At 34.4% G+C, this 27,170-nt stretch overlaps 2 protein-coding genes across 2 annotated transcripts; both read right to left on the reverse strand.

Annotated features, from left to right (window-relative positions):
* Nucleotides 1–15,727: 15,727 nt before the first annotated feature.
* LOC140867203 (transcription factor HEC2-like) lies at nt 15,728–16,727 on the reverse strand. Its single transcript, XM_073272277.1, has one exon. It carries the CDS (start codon nt 16,534–16,536, stop codon nt 15,778–15,780), a length of 759 nt encoding a protein of 252 aa, XP_073128378.1. The 5' UTR covers nt 16,537–16,727; the 3' UTR covers nt 15,728–15,777.
* A 4,423-nt stretch (nt 16,728–21,150) lies between these two features.
* LOC140865756 (protein ROOT INITIATION DEFECTIVE 3) lies at nt 21,151–25,607 on the reverse strand. The gene is made up of 8 exons (XM_073270513.1): nt 25,375–25,607; nt 24,911–25,024; nt 23,831–23,964; nt 23,605–23,752; nt 23,104–23,288; nt 22,660–22,787; nt 21,904–22,154; nt 21,151–21,511 (listed from the first exon to the last, which is right to left on the reverse strand). The coding sequence occupies exons 1-8, from the start codon at nt 25,588–25,590 to the stop codon at nt 21,329–21,331; spliced, it is 1,359 nt and encodes a 452-aa protein (XP_073126614.1). The 5' UTR covers nt 25,591–25,607; the 3' UTR covers nt 21,151–21,328.
* Between the last annotated feature and the right edge of the window lie 1,563 nt (nt 25,608–27,170).

Consider the following 27,170-nt stretch of genomic DNA (forward strand, 5'->3'; position numbering starts at 1 on the left):
GTCTAAACTTGAGAGCACGTTCCGAGCTTTCGAGTGTACTGAGGAGCAGAAACTGGAAGTTCTAGAATTCGTTCTAGAGGATAGAGCACGTTTTTGGTGGGATGCCAAGGTTGCTCAGGCATGTACTGAGAGAGGACAGGTGACTTGGGGGGATTTCTGTCGGGAGTTTCAGAAATTGTATTTTCCTTCGGCTGTTCGCCAAGCACGATCTATGGAGTTGCTTACTTTGAGGCAAGGATCAATGACTATTGATCAGTATCAGCAGCGATTTCTTGATCTGCTACCTTTCAGTCCTCATATCAATGCGAGTGATGCGTCGAAGTATGATATCTTTCTGCAAGGCCTGAACCAAGATATCTACGCACAGGTTGTCGTCTGTGATGACCCGGTGTCTTATGAGACTTTGGTGAACCGTTGCCGTCTTGTGAAGACCAGCAACAGGCGTGGACAGTTGATGATGCCAGCACAGCCTAGTGGATTTATTGAGCCTCGAGCTCAATCTGTTGTGTCATCTGTACCTACGTCTTCTTCTACTCCTACTACTTCGTCTGGTTCTCGTGGTTCACGAGGTACTTTCCGCTTTGGGAAAAAGAAGAAGAAGGAGGAGTTTTGTAGCCACTGTAGTGGGAAGCATCCTGCAGCTTCATGTCGGAGAGCTACTGGGGCTTGTTATATTTGTGGTCAGCAGGGACATCTGCGGAGAGATTGTCCTCAGCGTATGGGTTCTGCTAGTGGATCGGGATCACAGGTTAGATCTCAGGCTTCTATTGTTCCACGTCAGCAGCCAACACCACAGATTTCTTCTGGTTATCGTCCCCAAACTCAAGGGCAGGTGTTTGCTCTATCTCAGGAGCAGGCTACGGAGGGAAGCGATCGCATGTTGGCAGGTAACTTCTTGTTATGTGGTATTCCTGCACTTGTATTAATTGATATTGGAGCATCGCATTCCTTTATTTCTAGTCGCTTCGTTAAGAGACATAGATTACCTTACGTATCATTAGATATGGATTTAGTTGTATCTACTCCGTTGGAGCAGGAGGTAGTAACTAAGCGTCTAGTGATGGGTTGCCTTCTGGAATTTGAGGGTAATGTGTTATCGGCTAATTTGATGATATTAGCGATAACGGATTTTGATTGTATTTTGGGAATAGATATGCTGACTTTGTATCACGCTACTGTGGATTGTTATCAGCGTCTGGTACAGTTTCATCCCGTTGAGGGTGATAGCTGGTACTTTTATGGTGAGGGTGCGCGACCTCCGATGCCACTTGTTTCGGCTCTGAAGGCATGTCATGTCTTGGAGTCAGGTGGGGAGGGCTACCTCATCTATGCAGTTGATATGTCCATGAGTAGTACGGGTATTGATCAGCTACCGGTTGTCAGCGAGTTTCCTGACGTATTCCCTGATGAGATTCCTGGTTTTCCTCCGGTTTGAGAGGTTGAATTTGGTATTGATCTAGTACCAAGAACTACGCCTATATCCCGAGCACCTTATCGTCTGGCACCGTCAGAGATGAGGGAATTGAAACAGCAGTTGCAAGATCTGCTTGATAAGGGATATATTCGTCCGAGTGTTTCTCCGTGGGGAGCACCTGTTTTGTTTGTCAAGAAAAAGGATGGATCGATGCGATTATGTATTGATTACAGGCAGTTGAATCGTGTCACCATCAAGAATAAGTATCCTTTGCCGCGGATTGATGATCTGTTCGATCAACTACAGGGTACTTCTGTTTATTCGAAGATAGATCTGAGATCTGGATACCATTAGATGCGGGTACGAGACTCAAATATATCTACGACTGCTTTCAGGACCAGATACGGGCATTATGAGTTTCTGGTAATGCCATTCAGTTTGACGAATGCACCGGCAGTCTTTATGAATCTGATGAATCAGGTATTTCGAGATTATCTGGATAGATTTGTCATCGTCTTCATAGATGATATTCTTGTTTATTCTCATGACAAGGATGAGCATGCACAACATTTGAGGATTGTTCTACAGACGTTACGAGATAAGCAGCTATATGCGAAATTGAGCAAGTGTGAATTCTGGCTTGATCGGGTAGTATTTCTTGGTCATGTGATTTCGAGTGAAGGGATATCTGTTGATCCTAGTAAGATAGAGGCAGTGCTGAACTGGTCTTGACCGACAACGGTTGCTGAGATTCGTAGTTTCTTGGGTCTAGCGGGATATTACCGTCGGTTCATCGAGAATTTTTCACAGTTGGCCAGGCCTTTGACTCAGCTTACTCGGAAATATGTTACCTTCATTTGGTCCTCGGATTGTGAGGAGTCGTTTCACGAGCTGCGTAGACGTCTTACTACTGCACCTGTACTAGCTCTACCTTCTGGATCAGGAGGTTATGTTGTCTATACTGATGCCTCTGGTCAGGGGTTATGATGTGTTTTGACACAGCATGGACATGTTATTGCCTATGCTTCTCGACAGTTGAAGTCGCATTAGAGTAATTATCCAGTGCATGATCTCGAGTTAGCCGCCATTGTATTTGCGCTCAAGATTTGGAGACATTATCTTTATGGCGATAAATTTGAGATATTTACGGATCATAAGAGTTTGAAGTATTTATTCACTCAGGCAGAGTTGAATATGCGACAGAGACGCTGGATGGATCTCCTGAAGGATTATGATTGTGAAATCAAATATCATCCAGGTTTTGCTAATCTTACTGTTGATGCCTTGAGTCGGCAGGTGAGACTGTCTGCACTTCAGACTAATGAAATATCTCATATGATTCAAGAGTGCTGTTCATTGAGTTTTACGCTCAAGCACAAGAAAGGGAGGAATGGGATTCGTTTGTATACTATTCTATCTGAGCCAGCATTGTATTCTCGGATCAGAGATGCTCAGATATCTGATGTTAAGACTCAGCGATTGGCACGTCTAGCCAATGGAGTTAATACATCTGGATTCCATTTTCAGGCAGATGGTTTATTGTGCCTATCCAATAGAGTGGTTGTACCTAATGTTGCGGAGCTCAGGAATGATATTCTATCTCAAGCTCACAGGAGTCGATTATCAGTTCATCCTGGAAGTATGAAAATGTATAAGGACTTGCGAACTAGATTCTGGTGGAAGGGGATGAAGCGAAGTATGTATCAATTTGTTTCGAGATGTTTGGTTTGTCAACAGGTCAAGGCTGAACATCGACGACCAGGTGGATTACTGCAGAATCTTGAGATTCCCGAATGGAAGTGGGAGCACGTGACTATGGATTTTGTTACCCACTTGCCTATGACTTCACGTCAGTGTGATGCTATCTGGGTTGTCATTGACCGTTTGACAAAATCAGCACATTTCATTCCTTATAACCGGGAGTATTCTTATGATCGCATGGCACGCTTATATATCCAGGAGATTGTGCGATTACATGGGATTCCAGTGAGTATTGTCAGTGATAGAGATCCGCGATTTACTTCACGTTTTTGAGGTAGTTTTCAGCAAGCGTTGGGTACCACTCTGAGTTTGAGCACTGCGTATCATCCGGAGACTGATGGGCAGTCAGAGTGCACTATTCGTACGCTGGAGGATATGCTACGTTCTTCTGTCATGAACTTTGATTTATCTTGGCAGGATCAGTTACCTTTGATTGAATTTGCCTACAATAACAGTTATCATCGTAGTATTGATATGGCACCTTTCGAGGCATTGTATGGTCGACGGTGTCGTACTCCGTTATTCTGGGATGAAGTCGGGGAACGGCAAGTCGAGGGTCCTGAATTGGTGCAGCAGATTGTAGACAAGGTAGATTTGATCAAGCATAGGATCAAAGTTGCTCAAGATAGACAAGCCAGTTATGCGAATATTCGCCGCAGGCCACTTCAGTTTGAGCCTGGTGAATATGTTTTTCTGCGCGTATCACCTTTCAGGAAGGTGATGAGATTCGGCGTGAAAGGCAAGTTGTCTCCTCGTTACATTGGGCCTTTTCAGATACTGGAGAAGATCGGAGATGTTGCTTATTGTTTGACTTTACCGCCATCTCTTTCCAGTATACACAATGTTTTTCATGTGTCATTGCTTCGACAGTACATAGCTGATGAATCTCATGTGATTCAGTTTACTGATATTCAGCTAGAGCCAGATCTGTCTTTTGTTGAACGACCAATCTGTATCCTAGACAGGAAGGAGAAAGTTCTTCGGAACAGGACTATACCACTTGTGATGGTACAGTGGCAGCGCCGAGGCGTTGAAGAAGCAACTCGGGAAACTGAGAGTCGTATGCGAGCAGAATATCCTGAGTTGTTTGCTTTGTATTTTTGATTACCATGTAAGATGTAATTACCGTTGTTGTAATAAGACATGGTTTGATGTTTCATATTGTTATCTTTATTGTCTTTAGATGTTATTTCGTGGACGAAATATCTAAAGGTGGGGAGAATGTAGTAACCCAGATACCATTTTAAGATAATAATATGTTAAACATGATTAAGGGTTGATATTTAACCAATTTCGGAGTGTTATTGGACTTCAGAAGTAAAATTTGGGCTTTTTAATTTTGGGCCGGATAGTAAGCTCCGATCCCAGATAGTAAGCTCCGATCCTGGATAGTAAGCTCCGATCGGAACGGAAGCTCCGATCCTGGAACGGAAGTTCCGATCCCCAGCTGCCAGAAATGATCGATGACTCAGTCGCGAGTTTTGACAAGTGTCGATCATAGAGCAGATCGGAAGCTCCGATCGTAGATCGAAAGTTCCGATCCTGGCGTGGCAGACATGCACGCAATGAGCTAGATCGGAAGCTCCGATCCCGAAATCGGAAGTTCCGATCCTGGCCGAGAAATTTGCCTATAAATAGGGCTTCTCATATTCATTTCTGAATTACAAATTTCCGAGTTTCTTTATTCAGTTATATAGTGTAAGATATACACTTGAGGGCCCTATCGGTTATAATCGAAGTTCTGGAATAACCAAGTTGTGGTTATAGTCATCCGGGACTAGCGTCTTCAAAGGGCTTACTTCGGACGAAGGTATGGTCCGGGAATTGATTTAAGTTTTGGGAGTACTTATTAGCTTAGTTAAGGCTTATAGAACTTGTGTAGTGATACGGTGAACTTTTGAATATAGGCTTAGAACCTAGGATCTACTTTACTTGAACTAGCCTAGAGGTACGTACACATTGACTGAGATTGCCAGCGAGTATACATGTTTATATGTTGCATTTATTTGGCATTATTATATGGCATGATGTATGATTTACCGTTTTCTATACTCATATATCATGTGCATATACACGTTGAGCCGATACCTTGTTATACCTGATTATAGAGCCGCTCAGCTCTATACTCGATAGTCTGTCACTGAGAGTACCGCGACGGCGGGGGCATTTATGTCTGTCTACTCTGGTGTACTAGACGAGTGTGGTTGCACCCAGAGGTTGATCCGTGCGGTGGCAGCACTCATATGGCGCCGGTTCTGAGCATGACTTTTCAGATGATCTTTTACCAGTCATCATGTTGTATGCATTATATACATATGTTTACTCATGTCTATGTACTGGGCGTAACGCTCACGTCCTAGTTGTTATCTTGGACACCCTATTCCATGGGGCAGGTCGCAGGATGGACGGAACTGGTAGTTCAAGGCAGGACTAGGGAACAGGAGCTTTGAGGAGTTTTTTATACATCATGATTTATTAGCTGTATAATGTTTACTTTTAAGAATTTCGATTTGGTTGTATCACTACAGTATTAAGCCTGGATTATTTACTAAGCTGATATGTAAATTATGGATTATGTTTTCGCACGTCTTACTCTGTTCCATATATTGTTGTATTAAGTTTAATGCATGCTATTAGTTGCCAGTTAGTAGGTGATACCATGCATGGTTACTACATGAACACTTCAGAAATTCTTCAACGATTGATCTTCAATACTTTAGAATTTCTGCAGTACTTTTTCTATGTATTTTGCTCTCTATATTTCACTCTTTTAATTGTCTTCTTTGATCGATCCTATGCACTCCTTTAAATAGAACTTCAAATTGTTTCCATAAATAAGAACCTACATATCAGGGAAACAAAATATCATTAGATATTGAATATTTCGTATCAGATTTAATCAATATTACCAACTTTAACACTTGTCTAAGAAAGGCAAAACTTCAAAGATAGAAATCGAATGTAATAAGAAAATAATTTATAAGACACACTACAAGAAAAAAGACCTACAGTGACACTTTCTTAATGACATTTTTTAAAAAGTGTCATTATATATATACATATAATGACATTAATTAAAAATAAGAAATTTAATAAAATAAAAATCCTATTAAGTATATTATCATGACATTTTTACAAAGTGTCACTAAAAATATGGCCCTTTTCACGCCTAATAATTTTTTTTTCTCTTTTTCAAAAAAAAAAATCATTTTTTCTACCTCTCCCTCCCGATCCCGCGCCTAAAATCCCCAATATTTTTATGGAGCGCCCTAATATTTTCCGCCGCTAGCTCCAACAATTCCATTCTGTCAATTGGAATCCCATCTTCCCTTGACCCTCCCCACACCCGAATCTTCACTCATCATCGGCTCTTGCACCATCTGTCAGCAGCACCGCCAACCTCAGCATCTGCCCCCGCCGAGGTTCTTATTTCTTCTCCCTTCTCTCGCAATCTGGTCCGGGTCGCAAGTTTTGTGCTCTATGTTCGAGTGTTTTATTGTTGATTTATTTGATTTATGGTGGTAAAAACGTTTCGATTTTGACAAAGCACAATTTTTTTCGAGCTGGACTTGAGTTTTTCAGCACCGTGCCATTCAACCATCTTGCTTGGGTATGTTCTTGATTTTGTTTGGTCATGGTGAAGTGTTAAAGTTGATTACAGTACCTTTTCATTTACTTACAAGGCTGCCAAGTAAGGTTTTATTGGTGTTATGTTTTCAAACTCGAACTAATTTTATCAAGAACCGCACTGCCCTAGTTCGACTCGATTCAATCCGATCAAGTAGTCAAAACCCATAATGTACCGATTGTTTAGAGTACGATTATAAGTGGTTGTATGCGCAAAACAAATTTCAATTTGAGGAAAATGTGAATATGTTCTTGATTTTGTTTAGTTTAATTAAGTATTAAAGTCGTTTTCAGTACCTTTTCATTCTTTAGAAGGATGCCAAGTAAGTTTTTGTTGGTGCTATTTTCTTCAAAGTCTGATTAATTTTATCAAGAACTGCTCTGCCCTAGTTTGACTTGATTTCGTCCAATGCGATCAAGTAGACCAGACCCATAACTCTACTGATTGTTTGGAGTATTTTTTTTAAGCGAATGTATGCACCAAAAAAATTTCAATTTGAGGAAAAACTGAAACTTAGATTTTATACAAAAAAATTTGACTTTTTTTTTGTTTTCAACTTAAGGATAAAACTAATAACTTTCCATAACTGTAAAATGAAGTCTTGGGTCCTAGGGAGTTTTGAGTCTCACTAACATAGTTAGAACTTCGAAGCGATGAGTTTGATTCAGCTTCTTGAGTAATGTTAATGAAAGACTTTGTTCCTCCATTAGTCTTGCTACGGTTCTTTAATTTGTAGTATGTTATTTTTTTTATTTTTTCTCAATGTCTTTTTTGAGGATAAAAGGGATGAATACCTCTGGTTTTGAATTGACTGCCATTTTTTCTGGTTCTTTTCAGTTGCTGGAGCAAAGCATGTTGTTCTGGAAATTATGTCCCATTTTATTGAATTTGGTTTCTGTAAAATTATGTAAGTTTCCTCAGTCCATAGCTGATATCATTCTGCCTCTTACGTGTCCATTCTAATTTGGTGTGGTACTTTCTCATGCAAGACACTACAAAATGAGTTCGATAGATTTATTTTCAAATCTTCAAAAAAATACATGTGGGATAGGGCATGAATAGAGTTTATGGTTTTTTTTATTACATATAGGACAACCAAAATGTCACTTGCTTACGACTGGATAGTGCCTTTTTGTTGGTGGAAAGCGATTGTTAACTGGAGACTCGGTCTCGTTCATTAGGTAAGATTGCCTATTTCTTAAATAGTGATGACTTTTTTGCTCAATACATTTTAAGTGAACATATTAGTTGCTACTGTGTATACCAAATAGAGCATGAGATAAAACATATTTAATTAGTTACTACGAAACCAAGTGGTGTTTTGGCTTGGGCAATCAATTCAAATTAATTTTAGTCATTTTTAGATATGCACCAAACCAAAAAAATTTCAGGAAAAAGTTTGGTACCAACACCATGCACAAACCTGACAATTTTGTGTTATTTAAACGATTATATGATTCCACATTTCTATTGGATACTCGATTATTTCAATTTGGTTATTATCTATTTTATTTAAAAAAATATTAAAGTTAGTATACACATATAATTTCTGACACTTGAACATTTTGAGAAAACCAGATTTTTTTATTTTACAAATTTCTTATGCTTTACTTCAAAGAAAAATGTTGTTGTAACATTCATGATTAGAGTTACAGGTAATTTTCTAAAAGGATGAAAAGAAACAGCTTCTCCTGGGTATAAGACGGGCTAACCGACAACAAACCAACTTATCGTCATCTGTTTTATCGAGTGATAACATGTATATCGGAATTCTAGCTGCAGCAGCCCATGCTACTACAAACAATAGCCCTTTCACCGTATTTTACAACCCCAGGTCAGTGACTAGTCGTTACATATTTCTGTAAAGATTTTTTTGATGGAGTGTTTTGACTTGTTTACTTGATATATCACTTTTTCATTTTCATGCAGAGCTTGTTCATCAGAATTTTTCATCCCTTTAGCGAAGTACTAGAGATCAGTTTGCAATAATCAAATATCTCTTGGTACGCGCTTCCGCATGATATTTGAAACTGAAGAATATGGGACAAGAAGGTGGTGGTTAATGTGTTTTATTTAAAATTGTTTTGTGTCCTTAAATTTATTTTAAAAAAATTTAACTCAATAAGCATATCATATCCACTGCCAATCAATTAACTAGCAGTCAATCAATATTTGTTTTCAATTTGTTGGGAACATACTGATTACTTTGACCTTTATTCCTTGTGATTCATTCCTAGTACCATATTTGTTTTCATCAAATCCTTTCGTTTGCATTTTCATGTATATTGGATGTTCTGTCTCGATAAAAAGTCTATTTGATTTGACGAAAATTGTGGCAAAAGAAGTTGTTCAATGCATGGATGCTAATACTGAAGTAAGGAGACAGATGTTGGGACCAGATTGGTGTGAAATAAAAGTTTTAGTTGTCCTAGAACAAGAAGAGAGTTTCATTAGGTCATATGATCTTTTACAAAAGTTTGGAGATGCGATTAGAGGAAATGTTGTTTGGCCTTATCATCTGGTATGATATTCGAATTTTCAGTTAATTATTTATTGTATATACTCGTCATGTTATTGTCTTTTTAAAACAATATCAATTGTATTTGCAGTTGAAAGTTAATGAAAAAGACTTCTACTAGTTGCATTTGGATAAATGATAGGTTGTCAATTTCTCATTTGGTACGATATTCATTAGTTTGAATTTAAATTTTTTTATTTATGTGAATATTTTATACATTATATTTAACAAATATATGAATTTTTTTTTATAGGTGACAAGATTATTGGATTGTGTTTAAGATGAGATGGTTGAAGACGCACTACAAGTTTGCTGATATTTTTCTTTATGAGACTTAGTTTTTTTTATTTGTTCTTAAACTAAATAGTTTAGATACATTTGTTGTTGTATAGATATTTTTTGATGTGATAAAATTTGTCATTAGTATCGCACATTATTGATTAATGCAAGATGAATGTCATTTGATTTTTATTTTAAAAATTTTATTTATATTTATGTTAATTTGTTATATGCGTGAATTATATAATGAAAATTTTGAAATTTGACGACATTATAGTGTATGAAAATTCTTTATGTCACAATAGCATATAAAATCATGTATATAAAAATGTCATAGTAAAACTCATATGATGACATTTCAAAAGTCATTATAAATAACTATGAATGACTAACTTTAATGTTTTTATAGGTAAGTATAATTGACATTTATAAGTGTAACCATAAATTACATAATGTGGCATTTTAAATTGACTTTATAAGCTATATATAGTGACACTTTTTATTGTCACTATAAGTAAAATACATGATACTTGTAAATGTCCTTATTAATGATTTTAAAGGACACATAAACTTGTCATTATTATCATTATAACAGGACAAATATAAGTGTCATTAAAACATAGGTTTTCCTGACATTGCATATTGTCATTATATTATTATTTTTGTGACACCTATGGAGTTGACATTAATACCATCTAATGACATTACATAATGTCACCAAGGCTAAGACGACATTAGAATAGAGGACATCTTTTGAGATGTCACTAAAACTTTAATGTTACCAAAAGTGGAATATAATGACATTTGTCATTATAGCCTTTTTTTTCTTGTAGTGACATGTGCACAACATGATCTTTCAATTTATACTAGTATAAAGTATAAAGTAGGGGTGAGTCGGATGACAACGGGGCGGGTTCCGGGCAAACCTGGGACCCGTCCCGCGAATCCGGTGGTTTCAATGCGGGTTAGATTTATTGGACTCGTTAGAATTTATATAATTTAAAATTTAATAAAAATTTAATAAAAATTATAAAATTAAAAAAACATCATTAAATTTATTTTTCAATTTTATGTTAATAATATTTAGAACAAAAAATATTCTCAAAAATTAAAATTTATCAACTTTTATTTAATTAATAACAAAAAAAATTATAATAATATGTTTTCATGTTAACCATATCATAATAAATTAAAATCATTTCTATTCAAAAATATTATAAACTCAAATTATGGATAATATATTGATTATTTAATATAAAAATATAATTATATAGTTCTAATATATATACAAATATATTTTATATTTATATATTAATATATATATCTTTTGACAGTGTGGGTTTGGTCAAACCCAAGATGGGTCTGGACTCACTTGTGAACCCGTTTGCTCGAGTCTAGATATGTCCCACCAAACCGAGTTTAAATCCGATTCATTATCATCGTTAGTGTTAAGGTTGAGTGACTTTTTTGGTACGTTGGCACGTGTCTTTGTTGGGGTGTGTGTGTTTTTCTTTCCATCCTACCCCTGGGAATGGGAATAATGGAGCCATCTTGTTTTCTATTTCAATGGATAGACTTCTTTACAAAAAGATTACATATATTACCAATCATTTAAAATGTTAGATAGAGTGCAAGTATGTTTTCTTGCTCTTCTTTCCTCTCTTCTTTCTTTTTCTCATATCGTATATTTTATTACCATTGTTCTGCACATTTTTTATTTTTTGTTAAATATTTTTAAATGAAATAATGCTTAGATTGTGATTCATTGATTTTCAGTTTATATGGATTGATTTTCGTCTAGTATCGATTGATTTTCGTTTTATATCAACATCTGAGTATGTTGAGTTTGATTAATTTTGACAAAATCTCGGTGTCGATTGATTTTCAGTTTATGTCGACCGATTATGTTGAGTTTGATTGATTTTGAATAAAAGTCGATTGATGTCGACTTAATTATAATTATATATATAAATATATATTTAATTATTTATTACTAATAATAAATAAAAATATTATTGATACAGTGCTCTGGGTTTCTGTGGAGACAATTTCGAACCCAGTGATGAATATAATAGAATTGATATCAGTGTATTCTTGTTTTTTTTAAATAGTCATTAATGAAAAGACCAAATTATGTACCCTTAAATTAAGATATTGTGACGGAATTAAAAACTCAAGAGTTTCTTGTCCTTTTTTTTTTTTTTTTTATTTTGGCCCATTAACTTTCAAATTTTGATTTTGGTACACTAACTTTTAATTTTTGAAGATTTTGGTCCAATTGCTGACGTGTCAATTACTTGACATGTCAGCATTTTCGATGTCACATCAGTATTTTTCGATGTCACATCTACAGTTGAACCAAATAAGCCGAGAACTAAAAATCAGTGTCAAAACCAAACTTTAAAAAGTTAATAGATCAAACCCAAAAAATAAACAAGTTAATGAATAAAAAAACTATTTATCCTTTTTTAATCATTCGTGTTAGTCGAAGAGTGATTTGATGCTTTTCCTTTTATTTTAGCTTATTAGATTTTGATTTTTTTTAACTCCATCTTAGATTTTGAATTCCTACACTAGATTCAATTTTAATTATAATTAATTTATTTTCATTTAAATAAATTCTCCAACGTAACAGCAGAGACGGAGCCAACGGAAGGTCAGTGGTTGCACTCGTCACCCTGTAACTTTGTCTTATTTATTCTATCATTCAAATTTACAATAATAGTAGTTCAATTTCTAAATGATTTATCGACATCGATACTCTCGATCAAAAAATATCATTTTCGACTCTTTCAATCGAATTTCATGTCTCGAGATTATATATGAATCATATCCGAGGTCAAAAATTTCACTCCTTAGCGACTTTTTCCTCACAAGTGAGTTAAGTAAACTAAAATGAATGGAGTCCAATAAAATTTGAACACAATAACGTAGACTGAAAGTAAGAAATTGGTAGACCAAATGATAAAAGACGTTTCAATACACTGTTGCGCGAATGCCATGCAATAACATTGAACAATTGTGTATTATTAAATACATTCCGGAAACAGCAAATGGACAAGGTTTCTAAATATCGTCTCCGGTTCAGTTCACCTAGAACAAAGGACAAAGGATTAAGAATTTCGTGCTCTGGAGATATTAATTTTATGTCTTTTTCTCCAGTACAAGACGTCCCACGAAACTTTCAAATCAAATCCAATCAACCATATTAAAGTCACAACTATTTATATTTCATTCATTTTGAAACGTCCATTAAACTTTCTGTGTAAATTACATATATACAGACACAAACACACATTAAAAATCAATGAAGACTGTGCTGGATATGCTGGAGACATAAGCACTGCAGTCTGCACAGATATGTTTGTAGATATATATATGTAAGGTGTGCTATTTTCAAAATTCATTAAAAGACTAAATAAATTAAGATTGAAGAAATTATATCAATAATTTTTTTTCCTTGTAATCCTCATCTCTTGCCACAATTTCCTCGTATTTCTATATAGGTAAAAAATGTTTCGATGGTATTATATATTAAATTATATCGGTTGGGTCAATGAAATGAATCTATATTATTTCGTCCACGTCCTGTTCTATCCAAAATTATCATAAATTCTTCCGAGTGATATTAGATTATGCATGACTAATGGTCTCTAGCTACAGGGTTGAGATGTGTTTTGTCCCCGTACATGATCAGAAGCAGATAAATATCTCTTTTTTTTTTCCTTCAATTTTTTATTTTTAAAAACAAAGAAATTAAAAAAGAAAGAGAATTGGACCAGTTGCATGCATACTCTGTTTTCTTTCTTTTTTCTTTTTTTTTTTTAAAAAAAAATAAGAATGAACATTTTGTGTGCCTCTTTTCTTCGCAAATATTACAACGAAATCAGGAGCATAAAATGCATTTTTACCTCAATGTTAGACCTAGACATTTTAAAAAAAAACCAGATCCATCTCATATCTGATAATTTAAATATGGAAATGGTTATAAATCTCTTGTGACGAACAAAATATAATTTGAAAAGAGACTTAATTATATTTATTCCAAAAGGCCACACATTTTTTTTTTCTAAAAATCAAAATGTTACATATATAAAATAACAAAGTATCCTTTGTGATGGAATCATGATACGAAGCAATACAAAAGATTCATTGTACATTGGAGAAAAAAAGTCTATATGCTTAATTAACAGTTGACAGGGGCGGCACTCCCATAACAAGCTGCTGGGGATTCATTGAATTTCCCACATGGGATTTCCCCTTGAAGTGAAATCAAGCCTTTCTTATATAGCAAGCACAGCACAATATGATATATCGATCCTTCAATCTAAACATTTATTATTGTTCAATGTTCCTAGATTTTTATTGGATTGAGTCGACATTTTTTATTAAAAAAAAACAAAAAAAATCTCTTGGAATATGAAGAGGAATAAATGGCTTTTAGTAAAGCATGATTCGTAAGACACGAACACCACCAAATTCTCCCCCTGCTTTAGGAAACAAACCAACCCTTTCGCCAGAAAATTCCTAAATCTTGCATAGTTTATTTCGTAATAATTGCTAGATTTTTATTAACCAATGGGACAAACAATGCTGAACTAGTACGTACTCTATCAATATATATATATGCATATATATAACATATAACGTGTATATATGCATACGTACATAGCCTACAATAAACCACATATATCTATGAATTTCACTTAATTTATAGTATGAGATACTCGATCAGGACAAATAATTAATTCTATCCTCGTTTCTGTAAAATTTATGCTTTCATGATATATAATACCATATTATGAAAGTTGAAAAATGAAGTGATATATGTTTTTGCACAGAAACTGGCGTTTGCTCTAGAGACATTGTACATTGTGTATAGTTTAAAATGGACCTACAAGTTACTAGTTTAAGGAGCAAGTGTGCCATTCAAATCCCCTACCAAGTGCAACATTAATGGTCCCTATTCTGCTTGATTTAATGCACATTCATCTTCATGATCAATTTTGTTTTTTCATAATCAAAGAACCAAATTAATATCCAACCTGAACAAATTATAAATTTATATATATTATATATATAAACATGTACATACGAACACACACTAATTTGAAAATTAATCCAAATTATTTGTAGTAGCGAAATAAATAAATTCAAGCGAAAGTTTTTAAAGTAATGGTCGCATGGAATGGAATCATGGGCTTTGAGACATGATAGATGATATCAAATGCGATCCCAACTAGTTAAGAATTCTAAAAACATATATATATATATATATATATATATATATATATATATCTAAGATTAAAACTACACACTTGTGATGCAATAATTCTCAAATTTGGTGTACAATAACACAGCATGTCACTTTCTTTCTGTCTCCCAAGATTTTTGTTTATATGACCAAATTTACAGTGAAGATAGTTTGCACATGGGAGTGTAAGCCCACCATAATAATCAGTGTTGATTCCTTACTATTTAAAGCTATAAGCGCACTGAAAATTAGAATGTTTAATTGCATGCCAATTTTATAATCCACAAAATCTCTAAGATTTGCTGCTGACTTATTAATAATAATTTAAAATTATAATCCCCTTTAATGAGCCTTGTGGCATTATTATTTAATATAATCGTTTTCCAACGTGTTTGTCTATTGAACATCGAACATCTCGTTTAATTTCCTAATTAATTACCTATATGTTTGTCACGTGCAAATAATCGACTTTCAAAAGATATAATTTAGCACGTAAATATTAATTTGATAAACATGCATGTTAATTCTCCAAGTTCAATTTCGTCCATCATCTCCAAGCTCGCGAGGTCCAAACTCCAAACTACTTTTGAATATTTTACAAATTAGCAGTATAAAGAACATATTTATCAAAGTATATAAACTATCAAATTTGTGAGATGAACTCATGATTTACATTCCCTAAATAATATATAAATTAAAAATCGAGCGAGATTGGATAAATTAATATTTGTTGGCTGGGGTGGTAATATTATTCATTCCCAAGAAAATACGCGTGCATGGCATTATTTGGCAATGATAACCAAAGAACCATCTTTTTCTTTACAACACCACACCCAATTAACCAAGAATTTAAAGCACTTTTACACGAGCAAATTTAATAATTAAAAAAAAAAAACAGAGAGAAAATTAATCAAGAAACTAAATCAAGAATCTTGCAGATGCTGCACATTGGGAGGCATTGACCGGTGATAACCCTTTGCAGGAACCGGAAAGTAATTCCCACCAGACATCGGCACCGGGAATCCAACTCCGGGAGCCGCGGCGGCTGGCCTATTCGCCGCCACCCTTTCCAGATTCTGCACTTGGTTCTTCAAGAATTTAACGTAATGAATCGCCTCATCGAGCATAGAAGCAGTGTCCATCTTAGTTCCACCGGGCACGAGTCTCTGAAGAATCCTGATCCGCTCGCTTATCCTCTCCCGGCGGTGGCGCGCCGCCACGCTTTGTGGGTCCGTCGATATCTTCACATTCTTCCTCTTCGGTGCCTTCACGGACTCCGGGTCGATATGAACAGGCTGCATCGCCGCGATTCTGAAGATCATCTCACGCATCGCAGCCATCGACTTATGCTTCTGCGAATCCTCGGCCTCGCCGGAAAATTCCTCCATTTTCCATCTCCCATCGCAGCTCGAATTCTGCTGCAGGAACGGCAACATAGACGACGATTCTTGATGAAATCCCCCGGAATAGGAAGAATTCCCGTGCTGCAGATTCATGTAAGCAGGTGAATTATCGTGTAAATTATTGCCCGTGATTCCTAAACTGCTAGTATCGTGATGATTGCTGAATTCCATCATTGGGATCTCATACGCCGCCCCGGAGAAATCCGGGAGTTTGTCCATTTGCATCAGCATCATTTCCATCTGATCTTCAACGGAAGATTTCAAGAACTCAGCATCCATAGCTAGCTAGCTGCGTGGCTTCAGTACTTCCTTTGTATGTACAAAAAAAAAAAAAAAAAAAAGAGAGCCCACGAAGAGGAGAAAAGTAAGCGTGAAAATTTATAAGACTGAGAGATTTAATTATCAGAACAATGCAGAATAATTAGGTTTTTCGAGAAGAGATGTTGAAGCTGAGGGGGGGGAAGAAGAGGGAATAAAATAGTGATTATCGGGAACAGGCTAATTGAGCCAGTGGGAAAGGTATATATAACAAGTGGTGGTACTTGGGATAATTTTATTTTATTTTATAATATTGTAAAATACATAATAAAGTTGGTGTACTTTTTCTTTATATACTTTTTGAGAAACTTGTTCATTTTCTAATCGATTAATCTTCTATGTTTTGGCTACGTTATTTGACAAGTGTCCGAAATTGGGGTGCATGACTCTATATATTTGTACATGTAGTAGAATTTTATGGGGACAGTGAGAAAAATATAATATCACGAGAAATGTTTTATGAAATTTGAGAATTTTAATTTATTTTATTTGAGTAAAACGATTGATCCGAAGTATCTTTTCCAAATATTTATATATTGAGATTCAAATATTCAAATCGGGTTGAATTGTTGGGATTGGATATCGGGTGGGGCAACCCAACCGATAGATCCAAAGGATAATAAAAGGGGCTAGGCTACTTCATATGACTGAAGTTGAACTTGGTTTTGGTCATTTCTCCAATTCTTCTCGCCCGATTACTCGCTCCCACTTTTCACTCTTCTTTGAAAAAGCAAGGTTGCATGGAATAAAAATATTTATTATCTGTATAAAAAAATATTTATTATCAATTACAAAAAACTTTAAACTACATTAATTATATTTGATATTTTAAAACCCACAAAAACTCGATTCGTGTGAGACATACGAAACATGATCTATAAAAAAATATTACTTTCGTTATAGACCTAAACCAGTGATCTTTGAAACCATGCAGTTATATTAATGAAAGAGGGGTAAGGGTAGTGATGAAGATGTAACAGTATACATCAACAAGAATTTGGCCCACTGTAGCGATGGCAGAGATCTAATCTACCAACTGTATGTTCCATGGTTGCCATAAGTGCTTCCGATACGATATCATTTCAAAATATTATTTTTAAAGATAATTAATTAAGTGTATGCCTTATTACAGAACGTGAGATGAGATATATAATTAATTATTGGTTTACACTTTTATTTAGGACCCAATATATATGAGACTGGAGACATACATGCATCAAATTATGAATATAGGATGTACGCCGATATTTGGTGTATAAGCTAGGGGGTATGTTGTTTTTATGCTATTCTTTCAATCTGAACATCACCTCCAGATTTCATTTATGATGCATTGAACGAAAATTATAATTCTGTTGTTTATTAATATTATTACTCTTGTTTTTTTTTTAAAAAAATATTGCGTCGATATCGAAAAGCAAAGGTATATATATAGTTTTGATCACATGGGCAACCACTATGGGCAATTACGTGAGCAACAGTTGACGTGATATTTTGTACATCCAATTAGTGATTGTCACGTCAACTATTATTCAAGTAATTGTCATGGTTGACCATATGATCGAAACTCTATATATATAAACACGGTCTTTGATAAGTCCCAACTTTGGCTTAAAATTTTAGGTTTGTTTAAACCCCACCACATGACATGCGTCAGAAGCCTGTATAAATGAATGAACCACCCCACATTTAGATCCCATTGCTGGTGATTGATTCTACCACTTCATTAATTTTGATTTTAATTTCTAATCTATTTAGAATTTAGAAATATGTATATTTTTTGATTGATAATTGAATAGTTATTATTATTATTATTATTATTATTATTATTATTATTATTTTATTTTTAAAAAAAAAAGAGGGGCGGACTCGATAAAAATTGAAGGATATGATAGTATAAGTGTAAAATTGTGAACAACTACGTACACATTAATTTTTTTTATGGTTTTTTTATTTTTAATTCTCGCTAAAGTGTGGAAATGGTTATATATGTATATATATGTATGTATGTGTATATATATATATGTATATGTATATTCCATGAGACCAATATACTCAACATCAAGTTGATATTGTCACATTCAAAATCACACGGAAAACCAGATTATGTCTTATCATGTAATTTAATTAATATATATTTAAGCGAATATGAGGTGTTCTTTCATGATATTGATGACTCGTGTTTTAAATTATTGATGATTACATGTAATAAATGATGAATGATTTGTTACGTCCGTCAATCTTCTATTTTATAATGTTAAATTAAATTATATATACTTTTCAAAAGGTCCATTATATATATATAAATAAAATTTAAAAAAAAAATAGCCCACCTCAACAAAATACATGCAATGTTCAAAGAATTTAGGGGGTGGCACACTCTTCGAGGTGGATTGATCAGGTTTATTACTGCACCAACTGTTTCATGTGCTGTTTAGACTATAGCCAACGGACTTCCAACTTAAGCCTTTAACACCCACCTTATCTCACTTGCACATACATTTGCAGACTCAGACCAATATTGTTGGAAAGTAGTAGTAAATCGATTTTTATTTTTTAAAATATATAAATTTATAATAATCATTGGATCAAAAGTGCGCTTCACCTCACTCTAAACACACATAATTAATAATTAATTATGATTTGGTGTGTGTGTGTGTGTGTACAGAAACTGTATATCATGTTACGTTTATAAAATACAAGAAAACATAAAATATAAGAACACATATTTGACATCGATAGGGACATGAACTAACGGGTGCATGCATAATGAATAGTGGTAATAACTTAAGACGACGACCCTTTGGGTAAGGGACAAAATTTTATCATGTAAAACGACAACTGAGGATTTATTGCATGTTTTTATATCTCACCACCAAACTATATTGTCTAGGCGTTATTATTCACATCACCTTTGAATTAATACATTACACCCAAAAACATGAATTACAAAGTCGTTTGAACTACATTTTTGGAGTTGTATATTTGAATTTGGACAATTTTTTTCAGTAAACTAGTTAGTTTTTGGGATGGAGTCGAACTCAAATTCATAATCTTAAAACATATATATGATCATTCTTTTCCCGTGTCACGGACACTGTCACTTCCATTTACAAACAAAAACAAATTTTCCTACTATTATTGTTAATAGGTGCATTTGTAGGAGCTAGCAATATATATTTTGCTGCTCGTGCCATAGAATCTTATCTCTTCAAATATAAAAATAAAATATGAAATCGAGTAAGCCTGCAACATAATATATATATATATATATATAATATACTCCATTCTTGTCCAAGTTGGTTGAATTCACACAATTTATGAGGGTAAATTGATGGAAAGTTTGACTTTCATGGATTCAGCAAAATTTCAAAAGGCTTCCCATGTTAGACACACTTCACAATAGTTTTAAAAATTTATGTGCGTGATAATTTTTAAAAATGTAGTTTAATCTTTATAGTAAAAGTAACCTTCATTTGACTTTTTTTGTTTTTTGTTTTTTTGTTTTTTACTTTTTTCTCTTGAAAATTTTGAGTACACATTCAAAATTTTTAGGATTTTTTTTTTTAAAAAAAAAAAAAAAAAGCAAAAAGGATTCGATTCAATTCATCAAAACTTCCGATAAAATATATTTGTTTCTTTTGACTCATCAAGAGACAGTTGTAAATTTGCAGAGCCGGTGGGAGCAAAGGATAGGGGGAAATAAATGAATAAATGAATGCAACAAACATGTGTTTCTTAAGGCAGATGCTTGCCTCCTTTTCTTTTCATACTCTTAACACAATATAAAATTCACCACCCCCAAATCACTGTCCAAACGCTAAAGCATAAGGTACAACCGTCGTTTCATTGAATTTTTTTTTTAAAAAAAAATTCTACAAGAGTATTTTATTGAGCAAGACGTGAATAAAGGGGTCATGATCCCTGCAAGAAGAGGTTCAATGGATAAAAGAATCAGAGGTTACTTTGCATTATCACCTTATCTTCTCTCCCCCACTTTGCCATTTTTTAATACTGTTATCTTCTTATTATATGTTTTTATTGAATGATATCGTTTCGATTTTACTACCACGTTAGGATTATGCAAAAGAAAAAATTAAAAAAAATATTCTCTCAGCTCTACAGTCTTCTTCTCTCGTTGGAAATCGCAGGCCGAAATTTATTACCATATTTCAATCACAAGTGGTCCCTTTTTCCATTTGTCTTTCTTTCTTGGATCCGTTCTTAAAGTATTTTATTGTTTTAGTTCGCAAGTTGCTGTAATATCTATCAACCAGGACAATAAGTGATCTTTTTTCAAAAAGTATGATGTTTGTTGCTGGTTTCGATTCATGGATCACTCATTTTCATGGAGTACACTTTTGGTGGAAAATGAAAAGAGTAATTCTCAGGTGTACCCAAAAGATGGAAACTTCTAATATGCTTTGATGCCACACCTTCTAGCATGTTCTCTCAGATGATGAATACTAATCAAGCACGCAACTAAGAAATTGTCTACAAGTTCTTGTAGAAATCTGAATCTCAGACAGCTAAGTATTATCAGAGGCAGCTTAGAAAGCAATATTTTTATATCAACCAAAAATACACCCCCGGAATAAAACCATTAATTGTGTAAAGAACTCTAAAATGTGCCACCATGCCCTCCAAAAATGAGATAAAGCGATTCAAGATAATGGTGAACTTGGAACATTTGAGTTGGTAAACACAAAACTATGATCGATACGTACCTAAATATTAACAAAGTTGACAGAAAAAATCAGTTCATATCGGAGGAAATTCTGGCACCTTCAGTGAGACCACCATCGACAATCATTTCGACACAAACTTGATGTAGCTCCTTGTACATTCTCTCCCACTTCCGAATCATTTCAGCAGATCGTTGTCGCTCGCATTTCAGCCTTTCTAATTCGACTTCAGAAGCCACTGAAGAACCTTGACGCTGTAACGGGGAAACAAAAGTGAGAAATGTCAAGAATGATCTTTACCTCCACAGTTCATTTCGATAGCATATGCTTGCTATATATATCACGCAGCTAGATGAAAATATGAGGAAATGTAATTAGAAAGCAGAATTAGAAAGGCTGAAAAGCGAGCGACAACGAATATTGAAAATGTATGCGGAAAGATTTTCAACTCAGAATATTGAAAATGTATGCAGAAAGATTTTCAACTCAAAGCAGCAGAAGAAAAACTATATCGAAGATATGTAAAAATCAAACCGCAAACATCAATTCAATTCTTTGACCTACATGTACGATCCAATTTTAAAAAAATAAATCAGATGTTAAAGCAAGCAATAAAGAGGAAACTTCCATCAAGAGAAATCCAAACCTCTAGTTCTTTAATTTGATTCTCCATCGTTTGAACACTAATGTACGGAGAGTCTACGAATTGGTCAGAATTGTCGAGAGGACTGAGATAAACGTCAACATTCGCATTGTCCTCTGGCGCACTAGCATATTTTTGTAGTGGAGGTGGAAAAAGGAAGCTGTGCCCTTTTGGTGTTGACTCTCCTGACTTTTTAGATGTCTGAGAAAATAGAGATTGCGACTGTCTGGTGACGAGAACATTGTTAACTGGACCTGCACAAGGCCAAGGACAGAGAAACAAGTTTAACGGCTACATAAGCTAACAAAATGAAAGAACTTTCAACTGGTTAAAAGGATGAACATTTAAAACGACAACATAGGAAATATTATAATTTTGATGAAAATGACAAACTGTAATATGATTACTAAAACTGTACAACACCCTGTTAAAAACAGTCATCTGTTTAGAAAATGCTTGCAACCAGCTCGCATTGATGACTGTGGATCAATAACCAATGCAGACATCATGAATGTATTTATCCAAGCATCCATCCTCCATAACTATAGAAGCATAACAATGGTTTTTATATAGTTTTCACAGGATTCCAAACGTTAAAAGAAACTATTAGAAACGACTCATGATCCCAACTTAAATACATCAATTTTGGATACACCAAGTGGGAAAGTGAAATTTGTCAAATTTAAAAATAATTGAATCGTGAAACTAAAAAGTGAGGCAATTGCACAGTCAATTGAAAGAGCAAGCATCATAAAGTACCTTTTGTGTATCTGAAAACACGAACAATATTTCGAGTTTTAGTATCCCAAACTCGAATCGTGGCATCCTCTGATCCAGAAACTAATAGAAGTCCATCAGCACCAGAAGCCAAGCAAGTTACAGCTTTACTGTCGTACAAATCACATGTTTAGAATGAAACAGAAGAACCCACAAAAGTCAAATATGCATAGTAGTTAATAGAAATATAAACACATGCTTTAGCAGATGTTCTTGCCACATCATTTCTAACTATGACATGCAAACAACGAAGGTCATCAGCTACCATAAACCCTCCATATCTTGTAGAATAAGATGCCCGTAGCCTCAAAACATTTTGGTAATGAAATGAATTGCAGTGTAAATCAGAAATCTTTCATCAAATAAGGAGGAAAAGGAATAAATAATCAAGTAACTGAAACAAGGGTAAATAAAAATATAACCAACCTATGCGCAGTCCATGAAACAAGCTTGCTGTTGGAGGCATCACGAGAATTTAATTCGACAAAATGTATTTTGCCATCCCTATCACCAGCATAAAATACATTTTCTCCAGGTTCCAAGACAATAGCATCAATTACAGAAGGGAAGACTATGTCTCTTAATAGTTTCCCTTCATATAAGCTCCATACCTACGATAGTTTAAGATTAATTGGAATCCAATAAAAATCATTACATATTTATATGCCGAAATTTAGCTGAAGGAAAGGACAAAAATGTGATAAGAATGTAATGCTTCCAAAAGATTCCATCATAAGAAAAATGCAACAGTCCGTGTAGATGACGTTATCTTTATCAAAATGGCAAAAAGTCAATGTACAAGGTAAGATATGTGGCATCATACAAGTGAAAATGAGCTTAAACAATATTGTGCGAATACACATTTGTCTTTTTCAAGGCACAAGTACTTTGCATCAAAATTGGTAAACAGAGAGTGAAGAAAAGAACCTTGCATGTACGGTCCTCAGAAGCCGACACAACGATGGCATTACATCCCCCATGTCCAATCTTAATGGCAGTCACTTTCAAAGAATGCTCGTGAAAGTTGTACTCATATAGAGATCTGGCCTCTTCCCTCCTCACATCATCAAATATCCTAAAATCAAGATCGTCCATCAAATATTTATTTTCTGCAGCATTAGAACAAAATTACACATAAGGATCTAGAACATACAAGAACAGTGACCACACCCGAACAGATCCATCCTCTGCCCCTGAAATCAAAAGGGATTGGTCATCATTGAATACCAGGCAAGTGACAGCCCTGTAATGTGCATGCCACTTTTTCAGCAATTTCCCGGTCGCGACCTACAAATAGAATCATAAAATTAAAAAAACACATACCCATGCATTTCCATGTCCCTGTTCATAAGGCCCAATTGATGCAAACATATTTAAGAATAGAATAGATTTAACATTTAAGTAAAAATTGAACTCTATTTCAAGGTACAAGTAGATTTTTCGTTCCCACATCCTATGCATTCTGTAATAGTAGATATTGGATTTCCCTTCATGACCCAACCACTGTAATGCAGTTAAGTTTGAATATATGCTATATGGACAATTGGAAATCCGCCATGTTGCAACTCCCTTCACGATCGGACAATGGAGAATCAAACAATTTGCCCACCACCCCCTCATGGCACCTTCCACTGCCTCAAAATTTCTAGTCCATAAAAAAATTAACTTTTGCAATGCAAATCGACACCTGTTCTTTCGCCCTTCTTTTTAGCTTTATATACCTTGTTTATTTTTCTGATGTAGCAGTTTCTATATTCTGACAGCTTGATAATTCTCTTTGTCATATTGGACACTGATTTTGCTCTCTATTGTTTTTAAAAAGATTAAACCTCTTCCTTATCCTAATCATGCATTTTAAGTCTTATTCAGAGCCCAGCCGCATGCTTACTTAGGAGTTCACCCCACTTAGTAGATGTGGCAGCATCTCATGAATCCAAAAGAACAAAAATAAAAAATTTACTGATTCAAGTGTATGAAGTGAAGCTAATCAGGCTGGTTTATTCAAATATGGATACTCAATCTCTAACTAGGTAAAATTAGCTTAATGAAGGCATACAGATTTTCACAATTGAAAATAACTACTCAGTGTGTTTGTGGCCACTTAATTCATCACTTCGTCAATGATAGAGCTTAACATAAAGCAAGAAACAAGATAAACTATCAAGCAGCTATGCAACAGAAATCATTTAAGCAATTTAAAAAGGCATCACACAGAAGACTAGCTTCTATTCACCTCCCAAACATAGATATCGCCTGAAATACCTCCTCCAGCAATATAAGTTCCCTCGCTATTTGAAACTAGTGGCCCAATGGGTTCTGCAGGGAAGCTACGAGCTTCTACCTGTGGCTGCAAAACTCAAAGGAATTAACAATTAACAATATTACAAAAATTCATCTTCCAACAACAATGTCAATAGGGAGTTCATGAAAACTGAATCAAGTACCTTTATTTAGCACACCAAGACACACAGTTCTAAGTTCATTACTTCCAAAAAAAATATAAATTAAACAAAATCAGAGGTGACAAATTTCAATCAGTATCCAGTGCAAGCAATAACCAAAATAAAAATTCTTGATCCCTCGCTGGCAATAGCTCCACATCGCCAAGTTCTTTTAGCAAATATCTCCAAGTTTTCGACAGTTTCCAAGTCATTGCTGACTGGTTTTTTTACTTGTGGGGAAATTAAACTAAATTACCTTGTTCCAGGACCAATAAAGGATGGAGCCAGAAGAAGAGTGCTTGGAACTTCGTAGTTGGGACGAGGCAAGAAAGCGGCCGGCTACATTGGCGAGGCCGTGGGGAGTAGAAGAGCACGAATTGAACCGTCGGAGCTCCTCGCCGCTGCAGAGGTTCCAACAGCTTATGTCGGCGTCCGCCGGCGATGAAGCTATCAAGATTTCGACAGCTTCCATTGGAGGGTTTAGGCCTACTGCTGTCATACGAGTGGTTTTGGACTATAGTATCTTAAAATTTGGGCCTCTATTAAATATTGGATAGGGCAATTTTTATCCATTAGGGCCTACCAAATTCTGGAAGCCCGGACTTGAATACAAGTCCGGAAATTAAACGATCCACAAAAACAAAACAAAAGAACATAATTTGTGATTTATTGTATTTCCAATTGAAATAACAGTATCAACTTTCCTATTTTTTTATTACACTAATTTATTGATTTATTCACAAAATTATCATTATTGTACCTAATAAATTATATTTTGTCAGTATATATATATTTTTTACAGAGATACATTTGTACATATTAATAAAACTGCATCTAATTTAACTATTACTATTATAAATTTGTACCATTTAAATTTTATATGCTTATAAATTTTTTTTTAATAAACTTACAAATAAAAATACCACTTTATTCACACCCATTTAAGTCATAAAAATTAGAATTACTTTAATTAGTTCCGTTAACAAAACTCTTGTATCTGTTCTAAACCCAAAAACATATCAATGCTAAATATACATATCTAATATCGTGTATTTCGATTTTGAAAATTGAAATTTTTGTAACTTGAGAATTGATCGATGTACATGCATGTAGCATCACTCAAAAAATATTAGACTTCAAAAGAGAGATTTGTTAACTTGTTATTTTTTTATTGGTTCTCACCGATCGAAAATGGACAAAGGAAATGAATATGATAAGAAAATGTTATTTAATTCACTCTATAAAAGTTGGATCATCCGAACTTATTTTAAAAGATCTTATTTAATATTTTTAAAAGATCAATATTTTCCGTTGTTTTTTATTGGTTCTCACAGATCGAAAATGGACAGAAGAAAATGATATATAACATTACAATCTTCAGTTAAAAAAAAATATGATATTTACTCTTCCATGGCAAAAATTCCTATGAGACGGTCTCAAGGGTCATTTTTATGAGATGGGTCTCTTGTATGGGTTATCCATTAAAAAATATTACAATTTATGCCAAAAGTATTACTTATTATTATAAATATGGGTAGGGTTGACCCGTCTCATGGATAAGACCATCTCACAGGAGTGTTACTCTATTTCCATTCTATAATTTGTTTTTTTTTTAGAGACTATAATTTGTTGATATACATAAAAGTTGGATCAATTATTTGGAAAGATCTTATTTCATATTTTTAAAAGATCAATATTTCCCTATTAATTACATGATCCAAAATATATCCTTCCCATAGATATATCTCTCTATATATATGGTTTAGTTCAACTCACCTTAAGGGTATTACGTATCCCCTAATAGGAGATCTAACAACTCATAATTTTCCATGTCAATCATATAATATTAATTATGCATATGTGTTGAGACGTGGACCCTTGGATAAATGATTTGAGTATTTATTACTCATATGGTAGGATCTCATCAACTTATATATATACACATTATGATAATTATGTTGATAAAAATGCCAAAATGCATCAATATATTTTATCTGTTGAAAATAAATTAATTCAAATATTTTAATAAATTATTTTAAAATACGATCTTAA

Source organism: Henckelia pumila, chromosome 4 (genome assembly GCF_033568475.1).
Source record: "Henckelia pumila isolate YLH828 chromosome 4, ASM3356847v2, whole genome shotgun sequence".
Classification (NCBI taxonomy): Eukaryota; Viridiplantae; Streptophyta; class Magnoliopsida; order Lamiales; family Gesneriaceae; genus Henckelia; species Henckelia pumila.

What these genes read in the sequence shown, in the direction of transcription:
- LOC140865756 (XM_073270513.1), bottom strand. Translation starts at nt 25,590, where the DNA reads ATGGAAGCTGTCGAAATCTTGATAGCTTCATCGCCGGCGGACGCCGAC. An exon ending in TGTTTTCAGATACACAAAAG is followed by an intron (nt 22,155 to 22,659) that starts GTACTTTATGAT and finishes GGCCTTGTGCAG; the next exon opens with GTCCAGTTAACAATGTTCTC. An exon ending in ATCAAATTAAAGAACTAGAG is followed by an intron (nt 21,512 to 21,903) that starts GTTTGGATTTCT and finishes TCCCCGTTACAG; the next exon opens with CGTCAAGGTTCTTCAGTGGC.
- LOC140867203 (XM_073272277.1), bottom strand. Translation starts at nt 16,536, where the DNA reads ATGGATGCTGAGTTCTTGAAATCTTCCGTTGAAGATCAGATGGAAATG.